The 25796-nt window shown below is 48.2% G+C and overlaps 1 protein-coding gene and 2 pseudogenes across 1 annotated transcript; 2 read left to right on the forward strand and 1 right to left on the reverse strand.

Moving 5' to 3' along the window:
• Positions 1 to 1505: 1505 nt before the first annotated feature.
• LOC120642890 lies at positions 1506 to 2333 on the forward strand. Its single transcript, XM_039919482.1, has 2 exons — positions 1506 to 2000; positions 2108 to 2333. The coding sequence occupies exons 1-2, from the start codon at positions 1562 to 1564 to the stop codon at positions 2152 to 2154; spliced, it is 486 nt and encodes a 161-aa protein (XP_039775416.1). The 5' UTR covers positions 1506 to 1561; the 3' UTR covers positions 2155 to 2333.
• Positions 2334 to 7358: 5025 nt separating this feature from the next.
• On the reverse strand, positions 7359 to 8475 carry LOC120642891 (annotated as a pseudogene).
• A 5183-nt stretch (positions 8476 to 13658) lies between these two features.
• LOC120639927 lies at positions 13659 to 15647 on the forward strand (annotated as a pseudogene).
• Positions 15648 to 25796: the final 10149 nt, after the last annotated feature.

Genomic DNA, 25796 nt, shown 5'->3' on the forward strand with positions numbered 1-25796 from the left:
GCAAATCGAAGAAAGAACCTCGAATTGATCTCGGATTGACCGAGATCCCCAATCCAGAAACCCTAACCCTAACCCTAGAATCCAAGAACCCAAGAAGCAAAAGGCGGCGGGCTTACCTGTTGCGCGCGCCGGCCACAGCCGGGCACCAGAGCTCCGGCCACCGCCGGCACAGAACCAACTCGGGCCGCTGCTCGCTTGGGTCCGTCGCGGATCGGGTGCGCGGGCTCGAGCACCGCCGTCAGGCCGCTCGACGGCGGCGCGCTCCCGCTCGGGTGAGCGCGCTCGCCGGCGAGGGGGCCGGCGGCGGCGCCGCCGTTTCCTCTCCGACCGGCCATGGCGGCCGCCGCTCCTCAGTCGCGGGCGGAAGAAACGGAGAAGGAGAAAAGAAATGGCGCTAGGGTTTGGGCGCCCCGTCGCCGACGCCGGTTTTGATCCGGCGAGAAGGCCGGGCAGCCGTCGGATCCGATCCGACGGTCTGCATCTGCAGGCCGGCGAACGGGCCGATTGAGGCCCAGGCGGGGGGCGCACGTGGGCCGTTTCGGCGGCCCGTTCGTCCGCTGTTGGGCCAAGGGCCCAGGCGCCGGGGGAGGGGCGCGACCGTGGGTCGAAAAAGGCCACGGGCCGCATGAACAGTTCAAGTTTTGGTTTTTCTTTTATTTCAGAAGCAATTTGAATATGAATTCTGGTTGAATTTGTTTAGAATTTGAATCTCTGCAAACAAATGCACCAACGTGTATTATTATTTTTTTTTAGAACAGAAATTTACAAGAATTATGCTTCTGAATATTTAGAATTTTACATGTTTCCGCTGCAAAGAATTTATTTTGTCTCTATATTATTTTGAACCAACGAGATAATTAATATAGAGGCCTATAGAATTTTATTTCTCAGAATTTTCAGTATATTATAATGTTGTAATTTCTGACCAAAGTTGATATTGCAATATTATAATTTTATTCAGAATTTTGTATACATTATATCTTTTTCTGCCCAACGGTGATTTAGATTTAATGTACAGATCATTGCATGTTTTAATTTTGACCAACGTTAAATTGATACATGCATTTATTGTTGTCCTCACAAATTTTGAATTCAAATTTCAGGCTCCAATGCAATGACTTATGTGAATGCCATTCCTGAACTGGATGGCAACAACTATGGGAAATGGTACCAGAAATTGGAGATAGCTCTGGCGATGGCCAATATAGATTTGGCCATCACAACGCCAGCTCCACAAGAACCAGAAAAGCCCGTACGGGCACAGAATGAAGAAGCTGCTGCTTGGGCTATCCGAGAGAAGAATTATGACTCTGCTTTGACCAGATATGATGCTGACAAGACACGTTGGAATGATTCCAACCGCAAGTGTCTTATGGTAATGAAGGGTTCCACTTCAGATGCCATCAAGATGGCGATCCCAGATTGTAACACCGCTTCAGAATATTTAGCAAAGGTGAAGAGTCAGTTTACTGGTTCTTCCAAGGCTTATGCTGCTACTCTTGCTGAGCAGCTTATCACCAAGAAATACACTGGCGGTGGCATCAGAGAACATATCTTAGAAATGAGCCACATGGCCAACAAGCTTAAGACAATGGACATGCCTTTGCCAGAAAAGTTCATTGTTCAGCTGGTCTTCAAGTCACTACCAAAGGCGTTTGAGGCATTTCATGTCAACTATAACGCTTTTCCAGAAGATTGGGGCATTGACAAGCTGATTGGCATGTGTGTTCAAGAAGAAGATCGCCTTAAGAACTCCAATGGTGGTGAGCTTGCTTTTCAAGTTCAACACAAGAAAAAGAATTTTCAGAATAAGAACTTCCAGCATAACAAGAGACCTTTCCCACCTGGCAAGAATCAGCATGAGAGTGGTCCTTCCAGACCACCTCCACAGAAAGACTGGGAAAATTTTCCAGTTGAACAAGACCAGTGCCTGAAGTGCAAAAAGAGAGGGCACTACAAGAGGGACTGCCCAGAATTCCTGAAAGAGTTGTTAAGAAAGGGTGAGGACACCATTACTTTTGTAGATGAATCCCTGTATTTAAGTTATGACAAATCCACCTGGTGGATTGATTCTGGTGCAACTACTCATGTTGCTAATTCTTTACAGGGATCAAGTATGAGGAGGACCCTGCCAAGAGGCGCAAGAAGAATTAAAGTTGCAAACGGTGTAGAAGCTGAAGTCGAAGCCATTGCAGAATTTCATTTAGAATTACATAGTGGCTTTGTACTTTGTTTGAGAGATGTTCTTTATGTACCGTCTTTGCAACGAAACTTAATAAGTGTGTCTAAATTAGATGATGACGCTATTGCTTGTCATTTTGGTGATGGCAAGTGTAAGATTCAAGTTAATTCAGAATGTGTTGGTCTTGCCTTCCGACAAGACAAATTATATTTGCTTTCATTATCTGAGAATGTGAATGCAGTATGTTCTGAGAATAAAAATGCCTCCTCATATGAGAATGTTACTAAGAAACGCAAACGAATTAATGCAATTTCGTCGAAATTATGGCACTGTCGTTTAGGCCATATTTCGAGGGGGAGAATAGAGCGCTTAGTGACAGCATCAATTCTTCCACCGTTAGAATTTTCAGATTTAGAACAATGTATTGATTGCATTAAAGGAAAATTCGTTAAGAACATAAAGAAAGGTGCCAAACGAAGTGCGGGAATTCTAGAAATAATTCACACAGATATATGTGGACCATTCCCTGTCACTACTGTAGATGGTTATGTTTCTTTCATAACATTTACAGACGATTACTCGCGTTATGGCTACATTTATCCAATTAAAGAACGATCAGAAGTATTGGATAAATTCAAAATATTCAAAGCAGAAGTAGAAAACCAACATGATTTAAAGATTAAGATAGTCAGATCCGACCGTGGGGGAGAGTACTACGGTCGACACACCCCCTATGGCCAAGTTCCAGGACCTTTTGCAAGGTTCCTTATGGAAAATGGCATAGTTGCCCAGTATTCTACACCGGGCGAGCCTCAGCAGAACGGAGTAGCAGAAAGAAGAAACCGTACCCTGATGGATATGGTCAGAAGTATGATGAGCTACTCCACATTACCGATTAATTTGTGGATGGAGGCATTAAAAACCGCCATTTACATTCTTAATCGGGTACCAAGTAAATCGGTGCCGAAAACACCGTATGAACTATGGACAGGAAGAGAACCCTCGCTTAATCATTTTCGCGTATGGGGCTGTCCGGCTGAGGCCAAAGTATTTAATCCGAACATTGGGAAGCTAGATCCCAAGACAGTCAGTTGCCATTTTATTGGCTACCCAGAAAAGTCTAAGGGATATCGTTTTTATTGTCCCGACAGACACACGAAGTTTGTAGAAACAAGACACGCTGCCTTCTTAGAAGACCAGATGATCAGGGGGAGCATAGTAGCCAGAAAAATTGACCTTGAGGAGAAGCGGGTATACGTTCCCACTCCGATGATTCAAGAGCCTTATTTCTCGTTACCTGTGGTTGTGGCACCGATAGAGCAGGAAACTGCAATGCCAACACCTGCTGTCAGTCTACCTGATGTTGCAGTGCAAGAAACTGCGGTGCCACCTCCTGTTGTTGGTTCTCCTGGCTTGGCATTAAATGGAAATGAGGACCCTGTTCCTCAGGACCAAGTAGAACCCGTTGCCATGGATGAGGGGGAACAACAACAGCCTCCTGTGCAAGAAATACCATTCGCAGTGGCCCCGAGAAGGTCACAAAGAACTAGAAAACCAGCTATTTCTAAAGACTATGAAGTCTATCATAGTGAAGAAATACAGAATGAGGGTGATCCCACCTCTTTTGAAGAAGCCATGAAAAGCGCCAATTCATCCAAATGGTTTGCAGCCATGGAAGATGAAATGAGATCCATGAATACCAATAAAGTTTGGGACTTAGAAGAAATTCCCAAAGGAGCCAAAACAGTAGGCTGCAAGTGGGTCTACAAAACGAAATGTGACTCCAAAGGGAATATAGAAAGATATAAAGCGCGGCTCGTGGCAAAAGGCTTCACGCAAAGAGAAGGAATAGATTACAATGAGACATTCTCTCCGGTCTCATGTAAAGACTCTTTCAGAATAATAATGGCCTTAGTGGCACATTATGATTTAGAATTGCATCAGATGGATGTGAAGACGGCATTTCTAAATGGGGATTTGTATGAAGATGTCTACATGGCACAGCCCAAAGGTTTTGTCATGGAAGGGAAAGAAAATTTAGGATGCCGCTTGAGAAAATCGATTTATGGCTTGAAGCAAGCCTCGAGGCAGTGGTACTTGAAATTTGATGAAACAATTAGAAAGTTTGGATTTAAAGAAAATGAAGAGGACAATTGTATTTATGCGAAGTTCAAGAACGGAAAATTTATTTTCCTCATCTTGTATGTGGATGACATTCTGCTAGCTAGCAGTGATGTTAATCTACTACTGGAGACAAAAAAATTCTTGTCCTCGAAATTTGATATGAAAGATCTTGGTGAAGCTTCGTTTGTATTAGGAATTGAGATTCACCGAGATAGAAGAAGAGGGGTTTTAGGATTATCACAGAAAGCATACTTAGAAAAGATATTAAAGAAATACGGTATGCATGCGAGCAAGCCCACACCTGCTCCAATAGTCAAGGGCGACAGTTTCGGGAAACATCAGTGTCCCAAGAACCAGTATGAGCTCGAGCAAATGAAGGCAGTGCCTTATGCTTCAGCTGTCGGAAGCTTACAGTATGCACAAGTGTGCACACGCCCTGACTTAAGTTTCGTTACCGGGGTACTTGGCAGATACCAGAGTAATCCAGGCATAGAGCACTGGAAAATGGTAAAGAAAGCTTTGCGCTATGTGAGGGGCACAACTGGCCTCATGCTAACATATAGAAAATCAGAAACTTTAGAAATAGAAGGGTATTCAGATTCAGATTTTGCAGGAGATTCAGATGATAGAAAGTCCACATCTGGATACATCTTCACTCTTGCGAAAGGAGCAATATCGTGGAAAAGCTCCAAACAGACAGTTACAGCATCCTCCACAATGTATGCTGAATTTGTGGCATGTTATGAGGCCTCGGGGCAGGTCACATGGCTAAAGAAATTCGTACCCGGATTGAAAGTGGTCGACAGCATAGAAAAACCACTGAAATTATACTGCGACAACGAGCCAGCAGTATTCTATGCTCATAACAACAAGTCGAGTGGTGCTGCCAAACACATTGACATCAAGTTTTATGTTGTTAAAGAGCAAGTCCAGGATCAAACTATTTGTCTAGAACATATCAGAACGAACAAGATGTTAGCGGATCCGCTTACAAAAGGCCTACCACCCAATGTGTTCAGAGAACACTTAGCCGGCATGGGTTTAAGGGAAAGCCTATGATTCCTGGACAAAGAGGGCCCTAGAATAAGAATCTGTTTCAGACCGGAAAAGTGATTGTGGCTGTTAATCTGACAGTAATAACTGTCATGACGAGGCACGCCCTATACACTGATCTGCGATGGAATGAACCAAACTCAGATAAAGAACAAGAATAAGAAAATGAGAGATCAAGGGGGAGAATGTTGGATATGATCTCCAGGCCCGATCCAAAGATCGGGCCAAATCCCCTTTGATCGCGCCCTGATCGGGGGCGCCCAGTCATTATGGCTGGTGGGCCCCCGTCGCCTGCGCTATATAGAATAGGAGGGGGGGCCGGGGCACGGACGCCCAGGTTGACCGCTGCCAAACCCCTCTCCCACAAACCCTACCGATCTAAGGGAGCGCAAGGCCGACGGGAAGCACCCCAGCGCCGCCACGACGTTCCCCACCGACGCCGCCGTTCCCGGCCAGTGCCGGTACCGGCCCGAAGGGTACCGGTACCCTCGCCGCCCATCGTCGCCCCCGGATCCACGTCTCGCCAACCCGGACTTCCTCGCCTCCATCCTCGACTCCATCGACGCCATGGCACCCGCGGGGTCGAGCTCCTCTGCGCCCCCTTCCACGGATGGTCTGCACCACTATCTCCATATCTTCTTCTCCTTTTGTTGTACTAGAACTAGGATGAACTCCGTGTTTATCTACTAGAAGATATCCCGTACTCGATCTTGTATGCCTAGAAATCGATCCAGTGTAGAACTCTAGAACTTTTGTATCAAACATGTCGTACTGGAGATGGATGATGTCTGGTTAAGTGGAATCATGTGCATTTAATTTGTTCCTGATGGCTGACTATTATGTTTGTTGCTTCTTTGTCAAACATAAATAACAGGAACGAATAATACAAATATAATATAATATTTCAAAATGTATTACTATAATTTATAATAATATGAAAAAATAATATATGTTATGATGTAATAAGCTAGGTTGTGTTTGGTTGAGGAGCGGCACGGGATGGAGCAGTTCTGTCCTGCGTTTGATTCAAGAGTAGGTGAGCGGACAGGGACGGTGCCATCCCACTGGAGCGAACATTCGCTCAATATTCGGGACGGAGCCGTACCAAAAAAACGGGCGGACGTGCTCGTCCCATTCTCACTTCGCTGGCTTCCGTCTCCCTCCTTCCTCTATCCCGCAGCTCCCACCTTGCTCGCTCTCTCCCTCTCATGCGTGCGGGCGGTGGATGCAGACAGTGTAGGCCGACGAGCAGGTGTGGCAGCGGGCAGTGTGAGCATGCGGGTCCGGCGAGCAGGCAGGTGTGGCAGCGGGCAGCGCGAGGTCGTGAGCATGCGGGTCCTGAAGCGGGCGGCGCGAGCAGGCGGGCGGGCGGCGCAACCCGCGCGAGCAGGCGCGGGCGACGCAACCTGCGCGGGTAGGCGTGGGCGGCGGCTGGCAGCGCGACTGCGCGAGGTGGTTGGGGCCGCTGCGAGCACGCGCAGGCAGCGGTGGGCGGTGCGCCCGCGCAAGTAGGCATGGGCGACCGCGAGCGAACGAGCAGACATTGGCGGTGTTAGGCAACGAGCAGCATGAGCAGGTAGGCAGGCAAGGGCGGCGCGGAAGCAACCTTGTGGGTCGAGGCCATGCGACCCAAGGAAGAAGATAAGGTGGGACCCACCCGCAGGGGGACAAAGATATTTGTTCATCGGTCTGACTTGTGGGTCCCACGGTTAACTGTGATTAACGGAGTTAGAATGATTCCATCCTCGTCCATCCAACCAAACAAAAATCAGGATCATTCTATCCTTTCAACCAAACATGAAGATAGAACCGCTCCATCCCTCAAATCTAGGATGGAACCGTTCCATCCTACCTCACCCTCCAACCAAACGGACCCTAGGGGACTGGTTTGCCGTGCAAAGTACTAAAGAAGTTCAACTGATGAACGGCCATGTCGGCAGCACAAGCCCAACACTCGAGTCTGTGGACCGAATTGATGAACTAGATGGCCCGACATGCAAATTCAGATGGCATTTATTCATAGCTTTGAATTGTTCTCTGGCTGAGTGAACAGTGAAGTATGAGTTAACAGGCAATATAAAATTCCATTTAATCACTAATACAACTTGCAAGTGCATGAGCGTTAATTGTAGCACTAATCACTCGCTAATCTCTAGCCGTGCCGCCGCTTCCTTATTCCACTGATCACACGTCGTAGCAATGGATGCTAGCTCGGTGCAGGCGACCACGATGAACTCACGAAGCCCACGCACGCTAGCTACCTAGTACCTAGTGATGATGGCTGTCCACGCTGTCCGGCGCCGGGCAGAAGACGACCTTGATCTCGCGCGGCGCGACGCAGTCCTGCGGCGTGGCCTCCACATCCGTTGCGTTGGTCCTCGTGTCGGGGCACCTGGCCTTGAACAGCGCGGCGACGGACGCGCCGGCGCCGCACCAGCCGTTGGAAGACCTGGCACCCTTGGGGCACTCGGCGGCGAGGTCCACCGCGCAGCCGAGCGTGGGGCACCGGCGGCCCTCCGCGAACCCGTGCGGCGTGACCACCATGGCCACGTTGAAGCCGTCGACGAGGCTGACGCTGTAGGCCGCGCGCCCGCCCGGCCCGCCCACGCTCACCTGCGCCACCGTCACCGGCGGCGCGCTGCCCGTCGCGCACACGAAGGTGGCCGGGTCGTCGCCCTCCTCGTCGTCGGCGCACTCGACGCCAGGGTGGCCAGGCCCTCGCCGTGGCCGTCCAGCCGCCCGCCGGCTGGCTCGCCGTCGCGGTCCGTGGGCACGGAGGGCACGCCCAAGTTCGCGGTCACCAGCGGCCAGACAGGGTACGGGCACAGGTTGTGGAGCGTCAGGTTGGTAGCGGTAGACGCTACTCCCGGCGACGCCTGCCCGGCAATGGCGGGGGGCATGGTGGTGAGCACCGCGAGCGCCATGGTCATCAGAGCTTCTATCTTCTTCTTGGACATGGACGACGACATGGCCGTGGCTGCTAGTGCTAGTAGCTAGGTGATTCCTGCCTGCTGCAGATGGAAGTGGTGGTGTGGTACTGACGTGACGACGGTCGACGGTGGCGGGTATAAAAAGAATGGCGAATCGGAAACGAGGGTGGTGGTTAAGTGGCAGTAAACGCATGCATGCATGCCTTTCATCTGCACGCATGGCGCGCCGCCAACTTTCATCACCACACTTGTTGCAGCAGTAGAGGTAGAAAGCAAACGAGTTGCTTGCCACCAACATGCAGGCCCGCTGCGTCAGCGATACAGCGATAAATAGTCTGACTTCAGTTTTCAGGGGTTTCTCCGTAAGTTGAGCAAATGCATGCGAGCCTGCATGGTACACCTTCTAGAAATTTTCTAGAAACCGGGTGTTTCAGAGAATGGTCTAGAAATTCTACAATGAATTATGTGAAGAATAAGCTATAGAGCAAAATGGCCGACTGGATCCGGAACTGGTACAGTTGTGTAAAGTGGAAGAGAGGAAACAATTGATGGAGGGGTGCAGACATTTGGAGGGCATCGTCATGGAACTTTTCTTCAGATTTGGTTGCAAATAAAGAAGTAGTAGAATTGAAGCATGATTCGTGTCTTCAAGAGTCTTTCGGTAGGGAGTCATGCTTGTCTCTTGTTTGGTATATCTAACTGTCGGTGTGCAGTCTGAAGTCTGAACTTCCTACAGTTGTCGCCTTTTATTCCTTTGTTGTCTTTCTGTAGCCTAAGTGCTTTGGGAGTCTGTTATTGGCCTTATACATTCAAGACTTGAATGTTGAGGCTGGATATTTTCCCTTATCTAAAAAAATCTATAGAGCAAAATGGGGGATGAATATTTTGAATAATTGCTTAGTTACATTTATTGAGAGGGAATTCTTCAAGCAAATGAAAAATTAGGATACCATTTAACTCTTTCAACAAGGGCATAGTAAGGTCATATTGTAATTTTTCCGTAGTTTGTAACATTCCCTAAATTGTACCTATACCTGTTAGAGATATTAACACTATGTTATGTTGTCAACTATCTGTACTTCGGTCATTATTATGGATCGGAAGAAGTCTATTTTTCCAACCCCGACACAAAACCACCCGGTTTCCGTCCTAGTCAGCATAACACGTCAGCAAGCCACGTCACCCCCAGTGCTGACTCAGCACCATCTCGCGGGTTCAAGATACCCCCCTGACCCCTCCCGAGCCGCCGGCCCATTTTGTTATCTTCTTCCTCTCTCAAACCATAGAAATTACGAGGACGGCGGCGAGACAGGTCTAGCGGCGGCGACTCCTAGATTTCCGGCACGACCTTCGGCGGGGACTCCGGCCGTGCACTGCGGTGGCACTAACGGCGGGGACTCCGGCCGTGCTCTGCGTCGACACCGACAACGGGGAGATGCTGGAGGAGATCTGAGTTCACCCGCAAGGTCAGTTATCGGCTTGCATTGATGTGGATAGGGATTAGACTGGATTGAGCTTGATCTGGGTTGGGGAATACAATAGAACATGTTTATTCATTTTGATTGGAGTGAGGAGTTGTTTATTCCTAGGGATTTAATCTGGACGGCTCTTTGTTTCTCGGGATGCATTGTTAACTGGTTGTTAAATCACTAGATTAAGGCTGCTCTTAGTTTAATCCCTCAGGATCCATTGTTTATTATCTTTTGTTGCTTTATATGTCGACAGTTGCACTATGGATGTACTGGGTAGTCTGCAAGTTAGGTTTCACTTCAATGGGGAGTTCATTCAAGCAGGGAAGAAACTGCATTACTGTGGTGGCAGTGAGGCAATGTCATCCATTGATCGGGACAAGGTTTCACTTCCTGAGTTTCTTGGTCATTTGAAGGACCATTGCAATGTTGAAGATGGGACACTAATGCACTGGTTACTGCCTGGAAAGGAGCTTACTAATGGACTGTGAGCAGTTGTGGATGACAAGGATTGCATGGACATCAGCAAGTACACAGATGAAGGGTGTGTGGCTGACATATATGTAGAGGGCTCAAGCAGCAATGGTGATTCACAAGATGATGAAACAGAGGGTGAAGAAAGTGAGTATGAGCAAGGTACAAATGAGGGGTCTAAGGAAGGATCTGATGAGGGGTCTGAGGAAGGATCTGATGAGCTTGAGGAAGATGAGGTAGATATTGACTTGGGGTCTGGTGTAGGACAAATTGCCATCAGAGAATCAAATGTCCAAGTCCGAAAGCAAGTTGAGGCTGTGAAGAAGTTTTATAGTCCTAGCAAAGGTGGAGCCAGCAGTGGGAAGGGAAAAACAGCAGAAAAGGAACTCTCAAACTCTGATTGTGACTTTGTTCCTGGTGATGATGAGTCATCTAGAGAAGATGAAGAGGTGAAGGAAATTTTGAAGAAGTTTAAGGAATTCAAGAAGAAGCTGAAATCAGGACAGTCTGCACAGCTAGATGATGTATTTGTAGATGACCCTTCAAATCAGAGTGGTGATTGCACTATAATAGAAGATGATGGACATGTAACTCCTTATGTCAATAGCAGTGATGATGAAGAATCATTTGATGATATGGGGAGTGGCGATGAAGTGATAACTAAGGAGAACAAATTCCCTAGGTTTAACAAGAAGGATCCATTTCCTAAGTTCTATCTTGGTATGAAATTTAGAGGCAAAAAGTGCAGTGGGTAGCAGTAGGAAAAGAGGATCAGAGTTATCAACTGGGACAGATCTTCATGAGGTAATTCCATACACAAGTTGTTTGTGATGTTTTATAGCATTCACTTGTTATGTTCTAACTTTCTTTTCTACAGACCTAAAAAAGAAACAAGTCCAGTGGGAACAAGACCTCAGCTATGGCTAGGGTGTCCACTCAAAAGGGAGGTTCTGCTACACTAAAGCTCCATGCCCACCTACCACTTTCACAAGCAAGCTCTAGCGTGACAGTCCAAGTATCCTCTGGGAAAGCACATGCTAAGGTCAAGGCAAAGGAACCAACAAAGGATCAAGGCAAGAGGAAGACTACAACACCTGCTAAGTTTCAAGGTTACCTCATGCTACCACTAGGAGTCTAGGAGGTTCTACTTCAGGATCAAAGAAAAACATGTGATGAGAAGTTACTATGTGATGAACTGTTGTGATGTGTTGTAATAATATTGTACTGTTTAGGCTTTGCATGTGTGTCAGACTATGTGATGCTAGACTTTTTAGGCTATTTGTTTGTATTGTAATAATGTCGTACTGTTCAGGCTACTCATGTATGGACTTTTTAGGCTATTTGCTTGTATTGTAATAATGTCGTACTGTTCAGGCTACTCATGTATGACTTGCCAGACTTTTTAGGCTATGGTGTTTGTGTTATGAAACTATGTGTTTCTATGGATGGTGAATCTATCTACATGGTTTCATGATATCCATTTCAATTGAAAGTGACACACATTTTAGCTGAAATCGACACATTTCAGTTTACAGTCACACACATTGCAGTTGAAAGCCATCCATTCATAACATGATGTTCAGTACATGGTACACACATCAAAGTGCCAAAAGAAGACAGCAGTTTAGCACATCAATTCCTAAACATTAATGCTACCACAACAGCTAAAATTACAACAAGCATAAACCTCAACAAACATCTCTCGCTGCCTAACTTCTTCGCAGCCATCTAGAGTCCTTCAATCTCTGCATCTTTTCTGGCTAGGAGTCTCTTCAGTTCACCAATCTCAACTACATGTTCGTTCACCCTACAACCAGCATGACAGAGAACTGCTGATAGTTCTTTCTTCTCCTTCAAGTTCTTCACAGTGTCGCGCAAATCCAATAGCAACTGCTTCACAAATGGTGTGATGTGGTCCACGCTGTCAATCCACCGCCAGAAACCACATCCACCAGACTATGAAAACACCACATCAACTTCAAATCAGCAACCAAATCTTCAAACCAGCACCATGAAAAGATGCAAAATTGAGGGAAAAACTTACCCACGCATAGAAACACTTGCAATACATTCTACCTGGATTTGAGTCACTCCATGAGATCCATTTCGCCACCTTCCGTTTGAAGTGGCAGAGCACTGCGGGCTCATACTCGAGAGGCCCCTCTCGGTACCGGATTGGAGATGTGAACTCCGATTCTCCAGGCCCTAGCCTCCACAAGCTCAAAGCACTCGAGCAGGACCCACGCAACGGTGATGAGCTCGAACCTGCCGTCAATGGCGCCGGGCGGAACTGGGACCTAGGGTTCCTCGACATTTTCCCCAATCGAATCAGGCTTTAGGGTTTCTGGTGGCCGGCAGCGGCTCAGGAAGGGTTCGGGGTTATTTAACCCGTGAGTTGGTGCTGAGTCAGCACTGAGGTATCGTGGCTTGCTGACGTGTCATGCTGACTGGGATGGAAACCGGGTGGTTTTGGGTCGGGGTTGAAATGTGTCCGGTTTCGTTAGTACGATGGCCCGTTTTACCCGGTTTTGTAATTCAGGGTTGATTTTCGGACTACTCGACCAATTCGATGTTGAAAAATGGACTTCTTATGTTCATTGCTGCAGTGCGCCACTTTAGCCATCTTTCTGACCTTGTGATTCTATATATTTCATATTTGCATTGCACTTTTTTCTAATGAATATCCAGGTGTAAAATCCTAAGCTACGCCACTGTTTCCTTGAGTAAATCCTATAAGTAAACCTTAACTGAGTTACATGTTGGGCCATCTCTTCATCAATTCGGCCCAAGCGTTTGGGCTTGTGCTGTCGACATGGTTGTCGTTCATCAGATGAACTCATTTCTTGTCACTCAAATAAAAAAAAAAGGATGAACTCATTGCTTCAGCTTGTCCTGTGATAAATTGGCAGTCCAGTCCTCATGCTTGTGACATTGTAATATGGAGTACTTATTACATCATAATATAAATTATTATTATTTCATATTGATATAAATTACAGTAATACGTATGTGAGATTATAAAATACATTTTGACATACTATATTATGTACTGTATTTTTTTCCTGATAACATTTCGATATATGTTTCTCTGCCTCCGTCTAGCTACATTAGCTATCTTAAACACACCGGATGCTGCCATCCGGCCTGCAGGTCCCAGAACAAAACATGTATCTCTTTCTTTCTTCGTCAAATCCCCAGTCCATATATCCATGGCTCCATGCTCGACAAACCACTGCACTAAACAAACCAAGAACATGCTTAACTGTTCGTCGTTCTTGTCGCTACATAAACCTTTTTATTTACACCACGCTGCCAAGTGCCAAGGGTATCGTATAGCTAGTGAGCAAGTTACAACCACTCTACGGGGGCCGGCTGGAACCACCAAGAAATCAAAGCTAAGCTATACTTGTAGAGATAGATAGATAGATGGCCATGCCGATGCCAATGGCGCCGCCACCACCCGGTGGCATGCCGATGCCGATGCCTGGCATGGACATGCCGTCCATGCACGCAGCCTTCTACTTGGGCCACCGGGCGCAGGTGCTCTTCGCCGACTGGCCCGGCGACCGCGCCAGGGCCGGCATGTACGTCCTCTGCCTCCTCGTCGTGGCCGCCCTCGCCGCGCTCATCGAGGTGCTCTCGGCGGCGTCCCGAGGCCTCTCCCACCGCCGCGGCGAGACACCGCGCTGGGTGGAACGGCCCTGCTGGTCACGGCGATCCACGCGGTCAAGGTGGGCGTGTCGTACCTGGTGATGCTCGCCGTCATGTCCTTCAACGGCGGGGTGTTCATCGCCGTCGTGGCTGGCCACGCCGCCGGGTTCTTGCTTGCGCGGAGCGGGGTCTTGGGTTCTTCATCTTCTTCAACGACCCGTGACGACGTAGAGCATGTGAATGGAGCTCCACCTACTCCATCAGAACCGAAACCTTAGAGATCTAGATAGTAGTATCCATATCCCATTGGTTTTGCAAGATAATTTTCTTGTGTGTCGTCTTGTGTTTGAGGAGCATCAGAGACTGAATGTTAAATGTTAACTGTCGTTTAATTTGCTGGTGAAAATGTAATGGTCTGTGCTGTGACTATGAGACGGACAATCTATTTTGATGAATCAGAAATAAGTAAGCAAGAATAGGAATTTTTCATTCAGGAGTATTGTATGAATTGATCGAGTGCATGGGGACTCAATGAACCCAGTATGCATGACCATGTCTCAATGCAATACAATGTAGAGATTCTTCATTGCTACACTACGATCCATGATTCATCGCAGAGACACAAACGGCATGCGTAGAAGGTACACCATTAATTATCCTTAAAATTATTCGTGACTACAACAACACAAAGGAATAAGGAGTCACAACGTCTAATGATATAATATGTGTCTATGTTAATATTTTTTCAGTTCCCGTAATTTGTTCTAAGATGTTTAGGATTTCTTAGGAGTGGTAACCAGAAGAGCTACTGATGTATGTGCTGTCGCATGCTGAAGAAAAGTGGCGATGCAATGTTTGTACTGTCTTATGTATGGACTTGTTCTACGCTGTGTTGATAAAATCGGACACGTCCAATACGTGTGTTTAGCACATGGTAGCATGTGGCTACTTGATATAATGCCCAATCTCGTACTGATGTTTCTTCAAAGAAGCTTTAGCAAAGACATTTCCCATTGTCTCCCAAGAAAAATGACATCTAGGAACAAGGACGACGTGCGTAGGGCGTGTTGGGCTTGGGCCAAATGCTCCATGAGATCATTGAGATGAGGGCCTCGGAAGAGACATGTCTTATTTTCGGGGCTTGAGCCTTGAGTACATATCCTTGCTAGACTTCGTTTTTCTTTTATTTTTAGAATTTCTAAATATCTAGAGGCAGATTTGTTTAGCTTCTCTATTTTAATTAGGCGCTCGCTCTGCTGGAGTGCTCAAAATCTGCTGTGTATTTATGATATATTCCTCCGGTACGATCGATGAGCAAGGATGACATAATCGGAGAGACCCAGGCTTTTCTCCTTTGATGATGATCCTGGCAGCACGAAGGCATCAGTAGTCGGCGCAACAACCTAGTAATTACCAAAGCCTCGTCAGTGCCGTCGTTTAGTCGTAATCCCCCGGCCCGTTGCTTCTATATATAATAAAAACATGAAGATTATTAGCCTTGCTTGATCTAGCAAAGCAAGGTGATAATTCAGTAACAGGACGAGCAGCTCGGTGCTCCGGAAGGCTGTCGTCGTTCTCGGCGTGGTCGTCTTCTTCGTCATCTTCAACGCGATCCTCTCCTGCCTCTGCTCCCTCAAGGAGAAGCAGGATGCCTACAACGCCAGCCTTCGCCGGCGTGCACCACCGAGCGACGGGGGAGGCGGCGGAAGTGTAGTAGCGCCGCCGCGGCAGCAGCAGCTGCCGCCGTCCGTGCAGACGGTGTGAACGACGTCTGGGGGCTGCCGGTGATGTGGACTGCATACACGCACTGCTTCCACGCCGGCCGCCTGCGTCGGCGAGTGGTTTGAAGAGCAGACCAAGGACACGCTGGTGATTCCTTCCATTTCAGGATGGGGGATTTGAAAACTAGCTGGATATGAGAGTTTTTTTTTTCTGGTGATCTCACATTGCAAATGTTAACCCCGCTGAAATCAATATTTTGTTTCTAGTCCCCTTAACTACAAACTATATGACCTACCGCATGTGGTCTACGATATACAGCCATGCATGTTCGTTCACTGAGATGGTCTAACTTGTACTCCTCCATCTATCTCTCATTGTAAGGGCTTCTAATATTATGTTTGTGGTTTGCATGCGTCTATAACTCTATATTCATTTGCATGGATATATGAATATAATGAAGAGAAGACACCTAAAACCCCTTATTACACATATCAAAACGGCTAGTCAAACTGCACCTACGAAATTCTGTGATGTACTAGGAAAAACCATCGTTATAATCCATGATGTTGTTTAGTAAGAAATACGAACAGGCCAACACAGAGGGAGCTCTTTTCATATAACCATCTGTCATTGTCACCAGCTAGCCCAAGCAGGCAAGCACATCCTCCATGTCTCTGACACTCCGCAACGCCTCGGTCTTCCTTTAACCCTTCTCTCTTTGTCCTCCTCCATCCACCCTTCTTCATAACCTAAACATGAACCCTAGGCCTAACATGCATGTAGTCAGAGCATCACAGGAGTACTAAATTTGCCAGCATTTTTTCTACAGGTGGCCAACGATTCTTAGTGTATTTTGATAACTGCCTACTATAACTGTGGTTACATTTGTTATTGGTGATGAAACGCAGCAGAAAAACTGCTTGAGAAAAACACGATGAAGCATCAAAACAGTTGCCCCACTAATAATAGAAGTGCCTAACTTAGTGGTTGAAGAAACCTTATTAGGACCTCATGACTAAAGTTCAATTCTCGGTGGGAGCATATAATTTTTTGGTAGTAGGCTACGTTTTCATAAATAGTGAGATGCCCGTGGTGACTTTGTTAGTCTCGAGATATGTTCCTAAGATTTCAATGGTGTTCATAAAGATAGAGTGTGCATGTATATATACATTCATATGGTGCGAGTGCACATGCATATACGAGCGTTTGTGTTTGTATTGTGTTTCTCGAAAAATAAAAGCAATTACAAAGATCACATATTGTGTAGTAATAACCACTCCCTATGTGAGAACCGCCCAATTTGATACTATTTTAAACGAACCGTCGATCATTATCATCCAGATGAGAGTTCACACGTGCTTGCCGGAAAGCGTGCCACTATTGTCACAGCCCGTGGGCCGTTTGGGCCGGATCGAATATGCGACACTGTAGCAAAGCTACTGTAGCGTCGTGGGTACTGTAGCAGCGGCACAGTACTTCCCAGTTAGTCCATACCGGAAACGGAATGAGAGACAGACCAGCTTAAAAACGTGAGCCTGGGAATCTAGTAACTCCGATTCAAACATTTTGCGCAAAGCGAGGACGAAATCGCAAAAGAGTTATTTAGCAGGTGTGGTTTACTTAAAGTGTAGAGTAGATCTTAGCCGTTATCCCGGGCCAGGTCGTTACAGGGATATCAGAGCCATACTCTCGCGGTTTCACGCCATGTACGGGCAGAAGTGCGCGTACATGAGCACGTCGGCGCGTGGAAACACAGATGCCAACAGCATGTGGACGGATACACATGGGCTGCTAGCAGTGAACCCACGGACGTGACACATGCGATTGTCAGCACTAGACGTATGGGACGTGGCCCAAGAGAGGAGATCCTGCTCCTTTGTCCCATATGGGTAAGCTGGTGTAACACCCCAATTTTAAATTTCAGTATTTATTAATAAATTAATTGGCTTTAGTTAAATTTTCTAAGGTTTATTGTGTCTAGTTGGCATTTAATCTAATTTTTGCTCCTTAATTAATTAAATTTTATCATAGGTTTAAGTTTTTGTTGCATTCATGCTGGTGCATACTTTTATTTGAGTGTGGTTTGGATTCAAATTCAAATTTGAATTCAAACTTTGTTTGAATTAGGTTTTGAATTGAGAGAGTAAATAGAAATAGAAAGGAAAAATAGAAAACCCAGCCCAACCCGAAACCCAAAACCCAACCCAGTAGCGGCCCGGCCTCCTTTTCCCTGCCCCCACGCGCGGCCCACACCCCCTCGGCCCAGTTCGCTCCGCTGGCCCAGCCGGCCTCCCCGCGGGCCCAACGCGCGCGCCAGTACCCAGCCCGCTCGCCCCGCGCAACGGCCCGTCCCGCGCTCAGCTTCAGCGCCCAAACCGCAGGCCCACCTGCCAGCGCTCGCACCTTCGCTGACAGGGGTGGCCCGCCGGTCAGCTCCATCTCTCCCCCGCGCCCGCGCCACGCAGCACCGGCCTCTCCGCAATCCCGCCGTGTATCTCGCCGTGATCCGTTTCCGCATGACCCGCACGCCGAGACTCGCCCTGCCCTTCTTAACCCCAGCCCGCGGACCCCTGCACCCCATCCCGCTAGCGCCGCCACCCCGCAAATCCTAGCCCACCATCGCCCCCCGCCGTGAATCTCCGCCGAGCATGGTGAGCTCGCCAAACCCGGCGCCATCAGCGTGCCTCCCCTCCCTGACCTGCCCTCTCGCCTTGCAGGGCAGTCGCGCGTCGATTCTCACCGGGCCGGACGACCAGGGAGGCACTGCACGGCCATCCACCGGACTCCGCCACCCCGCTGAGCTCGGATCTCCGCCGCGCGGCCGCGGATCCGCCCCGGCACCACCGCTCTCCCACGTCTACGCGTCCCGGGACCTTCGCGCCGTGGTAACACAACCTTCCCGTGCCCAGTCACCCTTAGATTTCCCCTGCACCATGAGCGATTGCTCACCGGCGTGGCACCGACCCGCCCCGCCGCTGCGCTCGCACGCCGCCGTGCCACGGCCCTTTGCCGAGGCTGTAGTTGGGTTAGGTGCGTTGCGCGCATTCCCCTAGACCCGAAATCCGGTTGAGTAGAGCCCTGAGACGCCATTGCGGCGAACTCCGGCGAGCTTCAGCCCGCGCCGCCGCGGTGCAGAGGCGCTCCGGCGACCCAGCGCCGCCGGTGAGCCCCAATCACCTGGGACCGTCCGATCTGAAGTGTGTGTCCAGGATTAGATCTTGGATCCATTAGATCTAGACCCTCAGATCTAGATCCAACGGCCAGAAACCGCGCGTACCGGTTCGGCCTGCTCTTTTTGCATAAGAGCCCCCCAGCTTCCTCGAAATGAACCCGCGCTCCACACCAGTAGGAAAATATTTCCAAACCCGCCCCTGCTTTTACGTTTTAGACCCTGGGTTTCTTTAAAATACAACCCGCCGTCCAGCCTGGTAGTTTTTGCGAGTTAGACCCTGGAGTTAACGATTAATTACATTTTAGTCCTCAGTTTTTGTAGAAAACCCCCTGAAACTCCAGTTTTCTTACAAATAAGCCCCTGAACCTAGTTTTTAGCCTAGAATACGCATTTTAGCTCCGTTTTTAGCGTTCTTTATGTCCACGCGATCGTTGTAACGCGTAGAATAGTTCTAGAGTAGTTTTGTGCGCTGTTTTCATGTATTGTTGTACTGTTTCTTAGTTTTTGTCAGTGTTTGCTTGTATGCTTATTTTTTTTGTGCATTGTTTTGGCCATGTGTTCGTGAGTAGACGTTGATCCATCTGAGGAGCCCCAGTACCAGTACCCGGAGCAGCCATCTTCGGAGCACTTTGAGCAGCAGCAGGAGCAGTACGAGGAAGGCAAGTATAACATGAACAACCTATCACCTTTAAATACAATTTCATACTGCATTTTAATACTGTATGCCTATAAGGATTTCCTAGCCACTTTATATCCTTTATATATATCCTTGGGTTGCATTTTGGTTAGTTGTGCTAGGTTGCTGCGCTATAACACACTCTGGTCCTTTTTAAGTAATTTGATTAATGGTTTACTTGAACTTAATTCTGAGAGTGGCACTCTGTGTGGCTTGAGTGGCTCACGTCTCGTTAAAATTGGCTTTTGTTAGAAACATGGTTTAGGGGGCCAGCACGGTGCTTAGTGCTTGGTTGGCCACTCTCCATAAGGACCGGTTCATAGAGCGACAACCTAGGACAACAGCGCTACCACAAGGCTAGAATGGGATAGACTTGGCGTAATAATTAGATCTTTTTGGTTTGGAGTAACTTACCTGCGGGGCAAGAGTAGCAAGCTTCAATGGTCCCTGCTCCTCCGGCTTGGTCTATGCTACGTGCTTGTACCCCTGGAGGTGGGCCCCATCGTCGCCGACCTAACTCTCGCGGTTACGCCTTACCAACGAGATTCTTTTTAAAGGCCTCGTAGTGAGTCGCTGACCATCTCACCTAAGGAAGTGTGATGAACAACTGGCGTAGCTCACGACTTGTGGGTAAAGATGTGCAACCTCTGCAGAGTGTAAAACTGGTATACTAGCCGTGCTCACGGTTATGAGCGGCCCAGATCCTCCTTTTGATTAGTGAAGTTATCTCCTTCCGACGAGGGAGGTGCTTCTCGGGGTTACCTTGGTGGCTTGGTTTTGGTTTGGATCTCAGTAGTAACATGGTTAATTCTGATTAATTACTATGTAACTGGGTTAATGGTAACTCATCAACTCGTAGTAAATAGTTTTAATAAAATTTTGCCAACCCTTAAAAGCTAATGCAGTTGAGTCAGCCAACCTTAGAGCCTCATAGTTTGTGTTATACTTGTTGAGTACAAGTTGTGTACTCACTCTTGCCTCTTCTCTACTTTTTCCTCTTGGCTACGCTACTGCTGCTCAGTTCCTGCCGACACGAGGGAGTTCGTCCAGCGCTACCAGGACTACGAGGACTTCTAGGTGCTTCGTCTCCCAGTCGACGTCCCTGTGGCGCCCTGCTTCAGCTTCGGAGAGCTTTATCGTATTTTGTACTACGCTTCCGCTGTATCAGACATTTTGTCAGTATTGTAATAAATAACATTCGTATTCGCTTTATTATATCTTTTTACGTGATATGTGCTATGATATACTGTTCATTCTGTTGTATATACGTGTGACTTGATCCTGGCACGTATATGATTGCTCGGTTTATGTTCTTTTATAAACCGGGTGTTACAGAGTGGTATCAGAGCCATATCGACTGTAGGACGAAGCCTAGATAGAACTGGTCGAGTTTTAGGACTTCTTCTCACCAATCCTTGTCTGCTGAAACTATTTTACTATTATACCCCTTGACTTCTTTGACTTTTTACCCTTCTTGCCTTGATTTCTCTCTCTGAAGAATAGTTTCGTAGATTTTGGCCTGAATCAGTCATCTGACCACCATGAGCATAGCTAGGTGACCTTTTTATAATAAAACGATAGCCCGTTCTGCGACGCGTGGTGTTAGTCGAGTCTTTTTGCTAAACTCGGCTAGGTTGTGAAAATTGTCTGCTTGTTATTATGCTACATGGTTGATTTGGATTTTTGACTGATTGCATAGCTTAGTAGTTTAAATTTGTTTAGAGAAAATCACTCAGATGCTAAAGTTAACTAATTAATAAAATGAGTTAGATCATTGGGGGGTAAAACAGTCAACTCTATCCTGTCTACTTTATCATGGCTGAGTCTTTTTCCGCAAAGAGTTATCAAATCCATCTGAGTTTATTCTTGCAATATCCTTACTCGTGAAATCTTTTGTTCAAATCAGATGGTGAACACCAGGAGCACCGGTTCAGGTTCTGGCCAGCAGCAGGGTCAGAACAACCAGGGTGCCGGGATCCCGATGCCTCCACCCTTGACTCCGGAGCAGTACTTCCAGCTCCAGATGCAGATGATGGCTACCCTGAACAACACTGTTCAGGCTCTTCAGCACGCTCACACTCAGCCTCCGCCTCCTCCACCGCCGCAGCCTCGCGACAGGCGTGCTGAGTTCCTGAGGGGTCACCCGCCGACGTTCTCTCACACGTCCGACCCTCTTCAGGCTGACGACTGGCTCCGTGCAGTGGAGCGTCAGCTGGACATCGCCCAGTGCGATGATCGTGAGCGCGTCTTGTACGCAGCAGGACAGCTGCGAGGGGCAGCTTTGGACTGGTGGGAGTCCCATCCAGTTCACGACCGCGAGGCTCTCACTTGGCTCCAGTTCAGGGAGCGTTTCCGCAGCCACAACGTCCCCGCGGGCGTTATGAAGATGAAGCAGAAGGAGTTCCTTGCACTGAAGCAGGTAATCTTAAATATAATCATTCAGCGGTTTCTTTTGAGCTAATGCCCCCTTGTTCTATCCTTATGAATCTTGAGTTAATCTTGAGATATCTATCTGTCTTTGTGAATTCAGGGGACTATGTCGGTCACGGAGTATCGTGATCGCTTTCTTCAGCTGGCACGCTACGCCCCTGCCGAGGTTGCGGATGACCGCAAGAAGCAGGAGCACTTCATGGAGGGTCTTGAGGACTACCTCCAGTACGCGCTGCTCAACCTCCGCTTCGACGACTTCAACCATCTGGTTGACAGCGCGCTCAACACTGAGCGTAAGCACCTGGAGATGGAGGACAAGAAGAGGAAGGTTGTCCCCGTTGCTTCCGGCAGCAACACTCGTCCTCGACTCCAGCAGCCCCAGCAGTTCCAGCAGCAGTACCGGCCTCCTCAGCAGTACCAGCAGAGGCCACCGCAGCAGTACCCGCCTCGACAGCAGCAGGCAGGTCAGGGCCAGAGGTTACCGGCACCTCCGGCTCGTGCTGCTCCACCAGCTCCACCGGCACCGCAGGCTCCACGTCCGGCAGCTCCTACCGGACAGCAGGCTCAGGGACCTCCTCGCACCTGCTTTCACTGCGGCCAGCCGGGGCACTACGCCAACGCTTGCCCCCGGAAGGCGCAGGCGGGACAGCAGGGGCGCCCAGCTCAGCCCAGGGCGCCAGCACAGGGCAGGGTGAACCACGTGACGGCCGAGTCAGCGGCCGAGGCTCCCAACGTGGTTATTGGTACGTTCATGGTTAATTCATATCCAGCTACAGTGCTTTTTGATACTGGTGCTACGCATTCCTTCATTACTCAGTCTTTTGTCGAGCATCATGGTATTCATACTAGCACATTAAAGAGGTGCCTGTTAGTATCTTCACCGGGAGGACAGTTGAGGTCTCACACTTACTGCCCGAGAGTCAGTGTTTCTTTGAGGGGAGTAGAGTTCTGTACTGATCTGATGGTGCTAGACACCAAGGGCATTGATGTCATTCTGGGAATGGAGACTCTGGCCAAATGGGGAGTTCGGATAGATTGTGCTCAGAGGACAGTCTTGTTATCAGCTTCCAGTGGCCAAGAGGTTGTTATCAGTGCAGTAGAGCCTTCGGGATTTCTTCATCAGATGGAGGCTAGACCCACGGACGGTATTCGCGTGGTGTCTGAATTCCCGGATGTCTTTCCGGATGATCTGCCAGGTATGCCGCCTGAACGCGCCATTGAGTTTTGTATTGATCTCTTGCCTGGCACAGCTCCTATTGCAAAGCGGCCCTACCGTATGGCGCCTATAGAGCATGAAGAAGTAAAGAAGACTATTGATGAGTTGCTAGCCAAGGGCTATATCCGTCGCAGCTTCTCTCCTTGGGCTTTTCCATTATTGCTGGTAGATAAGAAGGATGGCTCGAAGAGGATGTGTGTGGATTATCGGGAGCTGAATGCAGTTACTATCAATAACAAGCATCCACTGCCCCGTATTGAGGATCTCTTCGATTTGCTTCGAGGTGCTCGTATATTCTCGAAGATTGATCTTCGTTCGGGTTATTTTCAGCTGAGGATCCGTCCTGGGGATATTCCGAAGACGGCATTCACCTGCAAGTACGGGCTATATGAGTATACGGTCATGTCCTTCGGCTTGACTAATGCCCCGGCTTTCTTCATGCATCTGATGAACATGGTCTTCATGGATTATCTGGATGTCTTCGTGGTGATTTTCATTGATGATATTCTGATCTTCTCCAAGACAGAAGAAGAGCATGAGGAGCATCTGAGACTCGTATTGCAGAGACTGAGAGAGCACCAGTTGTATGCTAAGTTCAGCAAGTGTGAGTTCTGGATTGACGAGGTTCCATTCCTCGGTCATGTTATCTCTCAGGGAGGCATTGCTGTTGATCCGAGCAAGGTGAAGGATGTGCTCGAGTGGGAGACACCGCAGACAGTGAAGGATGTCAGGTCTTTCTTGGGCTTAGCTGGATATTATCGGAGGTTCATTGAGAATTTCTCCAAGATCGCGAAGCCTTTGACTTCCTTGCTAGAGAAGAATGTGGCTTTCGTATGGACTGATGAGCGTCAGATGGCCTTTGATGAGCTGAAGAAGAGGTTGACTACGGCGCCAGTCCTGACTCTGCCAGACCAGACGAAGAGGTTCACGGTATATTGTGATGCTTCGAAGGATGGTATTGGGTGTGTTCTGATGCAGGAGGGCAGAGTGATAGCTTATGCTTCACGGCAGTTACGTCGGCATGAGCTGAATTATCCTACTCATGATCTTGAGTTAGCCGCAGTTGTGCATGCTCTGAAGATTTGGAGGCATTACTTGTATGGGCAGCGGTGTGATATCTACACTGATCACAAGAGCCTCAAGTACATTTTCACGCAGAATGAGCTGAACATGCGGCAGAGAAGATGGCTAGAGTTGGTCAAGGACTATGATCTGGAGATTCACTATCATCCGGGCAAGGCCAATGTTGTAGCAGATGCTCTGAGCAGAAGGAGTTATGTCAACATGGCCGTGGCTTTCCAGATGCCCCCAGAGTTATGCGAGGAGTTCGAGCAGTTGAGTCTGGGCTTCTTGCATCATACCTCCAGTGCAGCATTTGAGGCAGTACCGACTCTAGAGTCAGAGATCAGGCAGCATCAGAAAGATGATGAGAAGCTGCAGGAGATTCGTGAGTTGCTCAGAAAGGGCAAGGCTCCTCATTTCAGAGAGGATGATCAGGGTACTTTGTGGTACAAGAACCGGATCTGTGTGCCAGATGTGAAGGATCTCCGGAAGTTGATACTGAGTGAGGCCCATGATACAGCATACTCTATTCATCCGGGCAGCACCAAGATGTACTATGATCTAAAGGAACGTTTCTGGTGGTATGGGATGAAGCGTTCAGTGGCAGAGTACGTGGCTATTTGTGACACTTGTCAGCGTGTCAAGGCTGAGCATCAGAGGCCAGCAGGTCTATTACAGCCTTTGAAGATTCCAGAGTGGAAATGGGAGGAAATCACTATGGACTTCATTGTTGGATTGCCTCGTACTCAGAAAGGGTACAACTCCATATGGGTAGTAGTGGATCGTCTGACGAAAGTTGCTCACTTCATTCCAGTGAACACTACTTACTCCGGTGCTAGACTTGCAGAGTTGTACATATCTCGGATTGTCTGCTTGCATGGTGTGCCGAAGAAGATTATATCTGACAGAGGGTCTCAGTTCACTTCTCGGTTCTGGGAGCAGCTCCATGACTCGTTGGATACGAAGCTGCGTTTCAGTACGGCTTATCACCCTCAGACAGATGGGCAGACAGAGAGAACCAACCAAGTGTTGGAGGATATGCTGAGAGCTTGTGCCATTCAGTACGGTACTAGTTGGGATAAGTGCCTGTCATATGCTGAGTTCTCATATAACAACAGCTATCAGGCCAGTCTGAAGAAGTCTCCCTTCGAGGCATTGTATGGCAGAAAGTGCAGGACTCCTCTCTATTGGGATCAGATTGGTGAGAAGCAGCTCTTTGGCCCTGAGATCATAGATGATGCAGAGCAGATGGTTCAGGCTGTGCGAGAAAATCTGAGGATTGCACAGAGCAGACAGAAGAGCTATGCTGATGGCAAGCGGAGAGACCTGACTTTCAGTGTTGGTGATTATGTGTACCTGAAGGTGTCTCCGATGAGAGGAATCCGCAGATTCAATGTCAAAGGGAAGTTAGCACCTCGGTATGTGGGGCCATTCAAGGTGCTAGAGCGGAAAGGCGAAGTTGCTTATCACCTGGAGTTACCTCTCAGTCTCTCAGGAGTTCATGATGTCTTTCATATATCTCAGCTGAAGAGGTGTTTGCGAGTACCCGAGGAGCAGGCACCACTGGATGGGGTCGATGTTCAGGAAGATCTGACTTATACTGAGCATCCGGTGAAGATTCTGGAGACATCAGAG

The sequence above is a fragment of the Panicum virgatum genome, chromosome 7K, assembly GCF_016808335.1.
Source record: "Panicum virgatum strain AP13 chromosome 7K, P.virgatum_v5, whole genome shotgun sequence".
Classification (NCBI taxonomy): domain Eukaryota; kingdom Viridiplantae; phylum Streptophyta; class Magnoliopsida; order Poales; family Poaceae; genus Panicum; species Panicum virgatum.

Coding starts and splice junctions, on each gene's coding strand:
- LOC120642890 (XM_039919482.1), top strand. CDS start 1,562: ATGAGCCACATGGCCAACAAGCTTAAGACAATGGACATGCCTTTGCCA. Junction 2,001..2,107: donor GAAAGAGTTGTTAAGAAAGG/GTGAGGACACCA, acceptor AATTCTTTACAG/GGATCAAGTATGAGGAGGAC.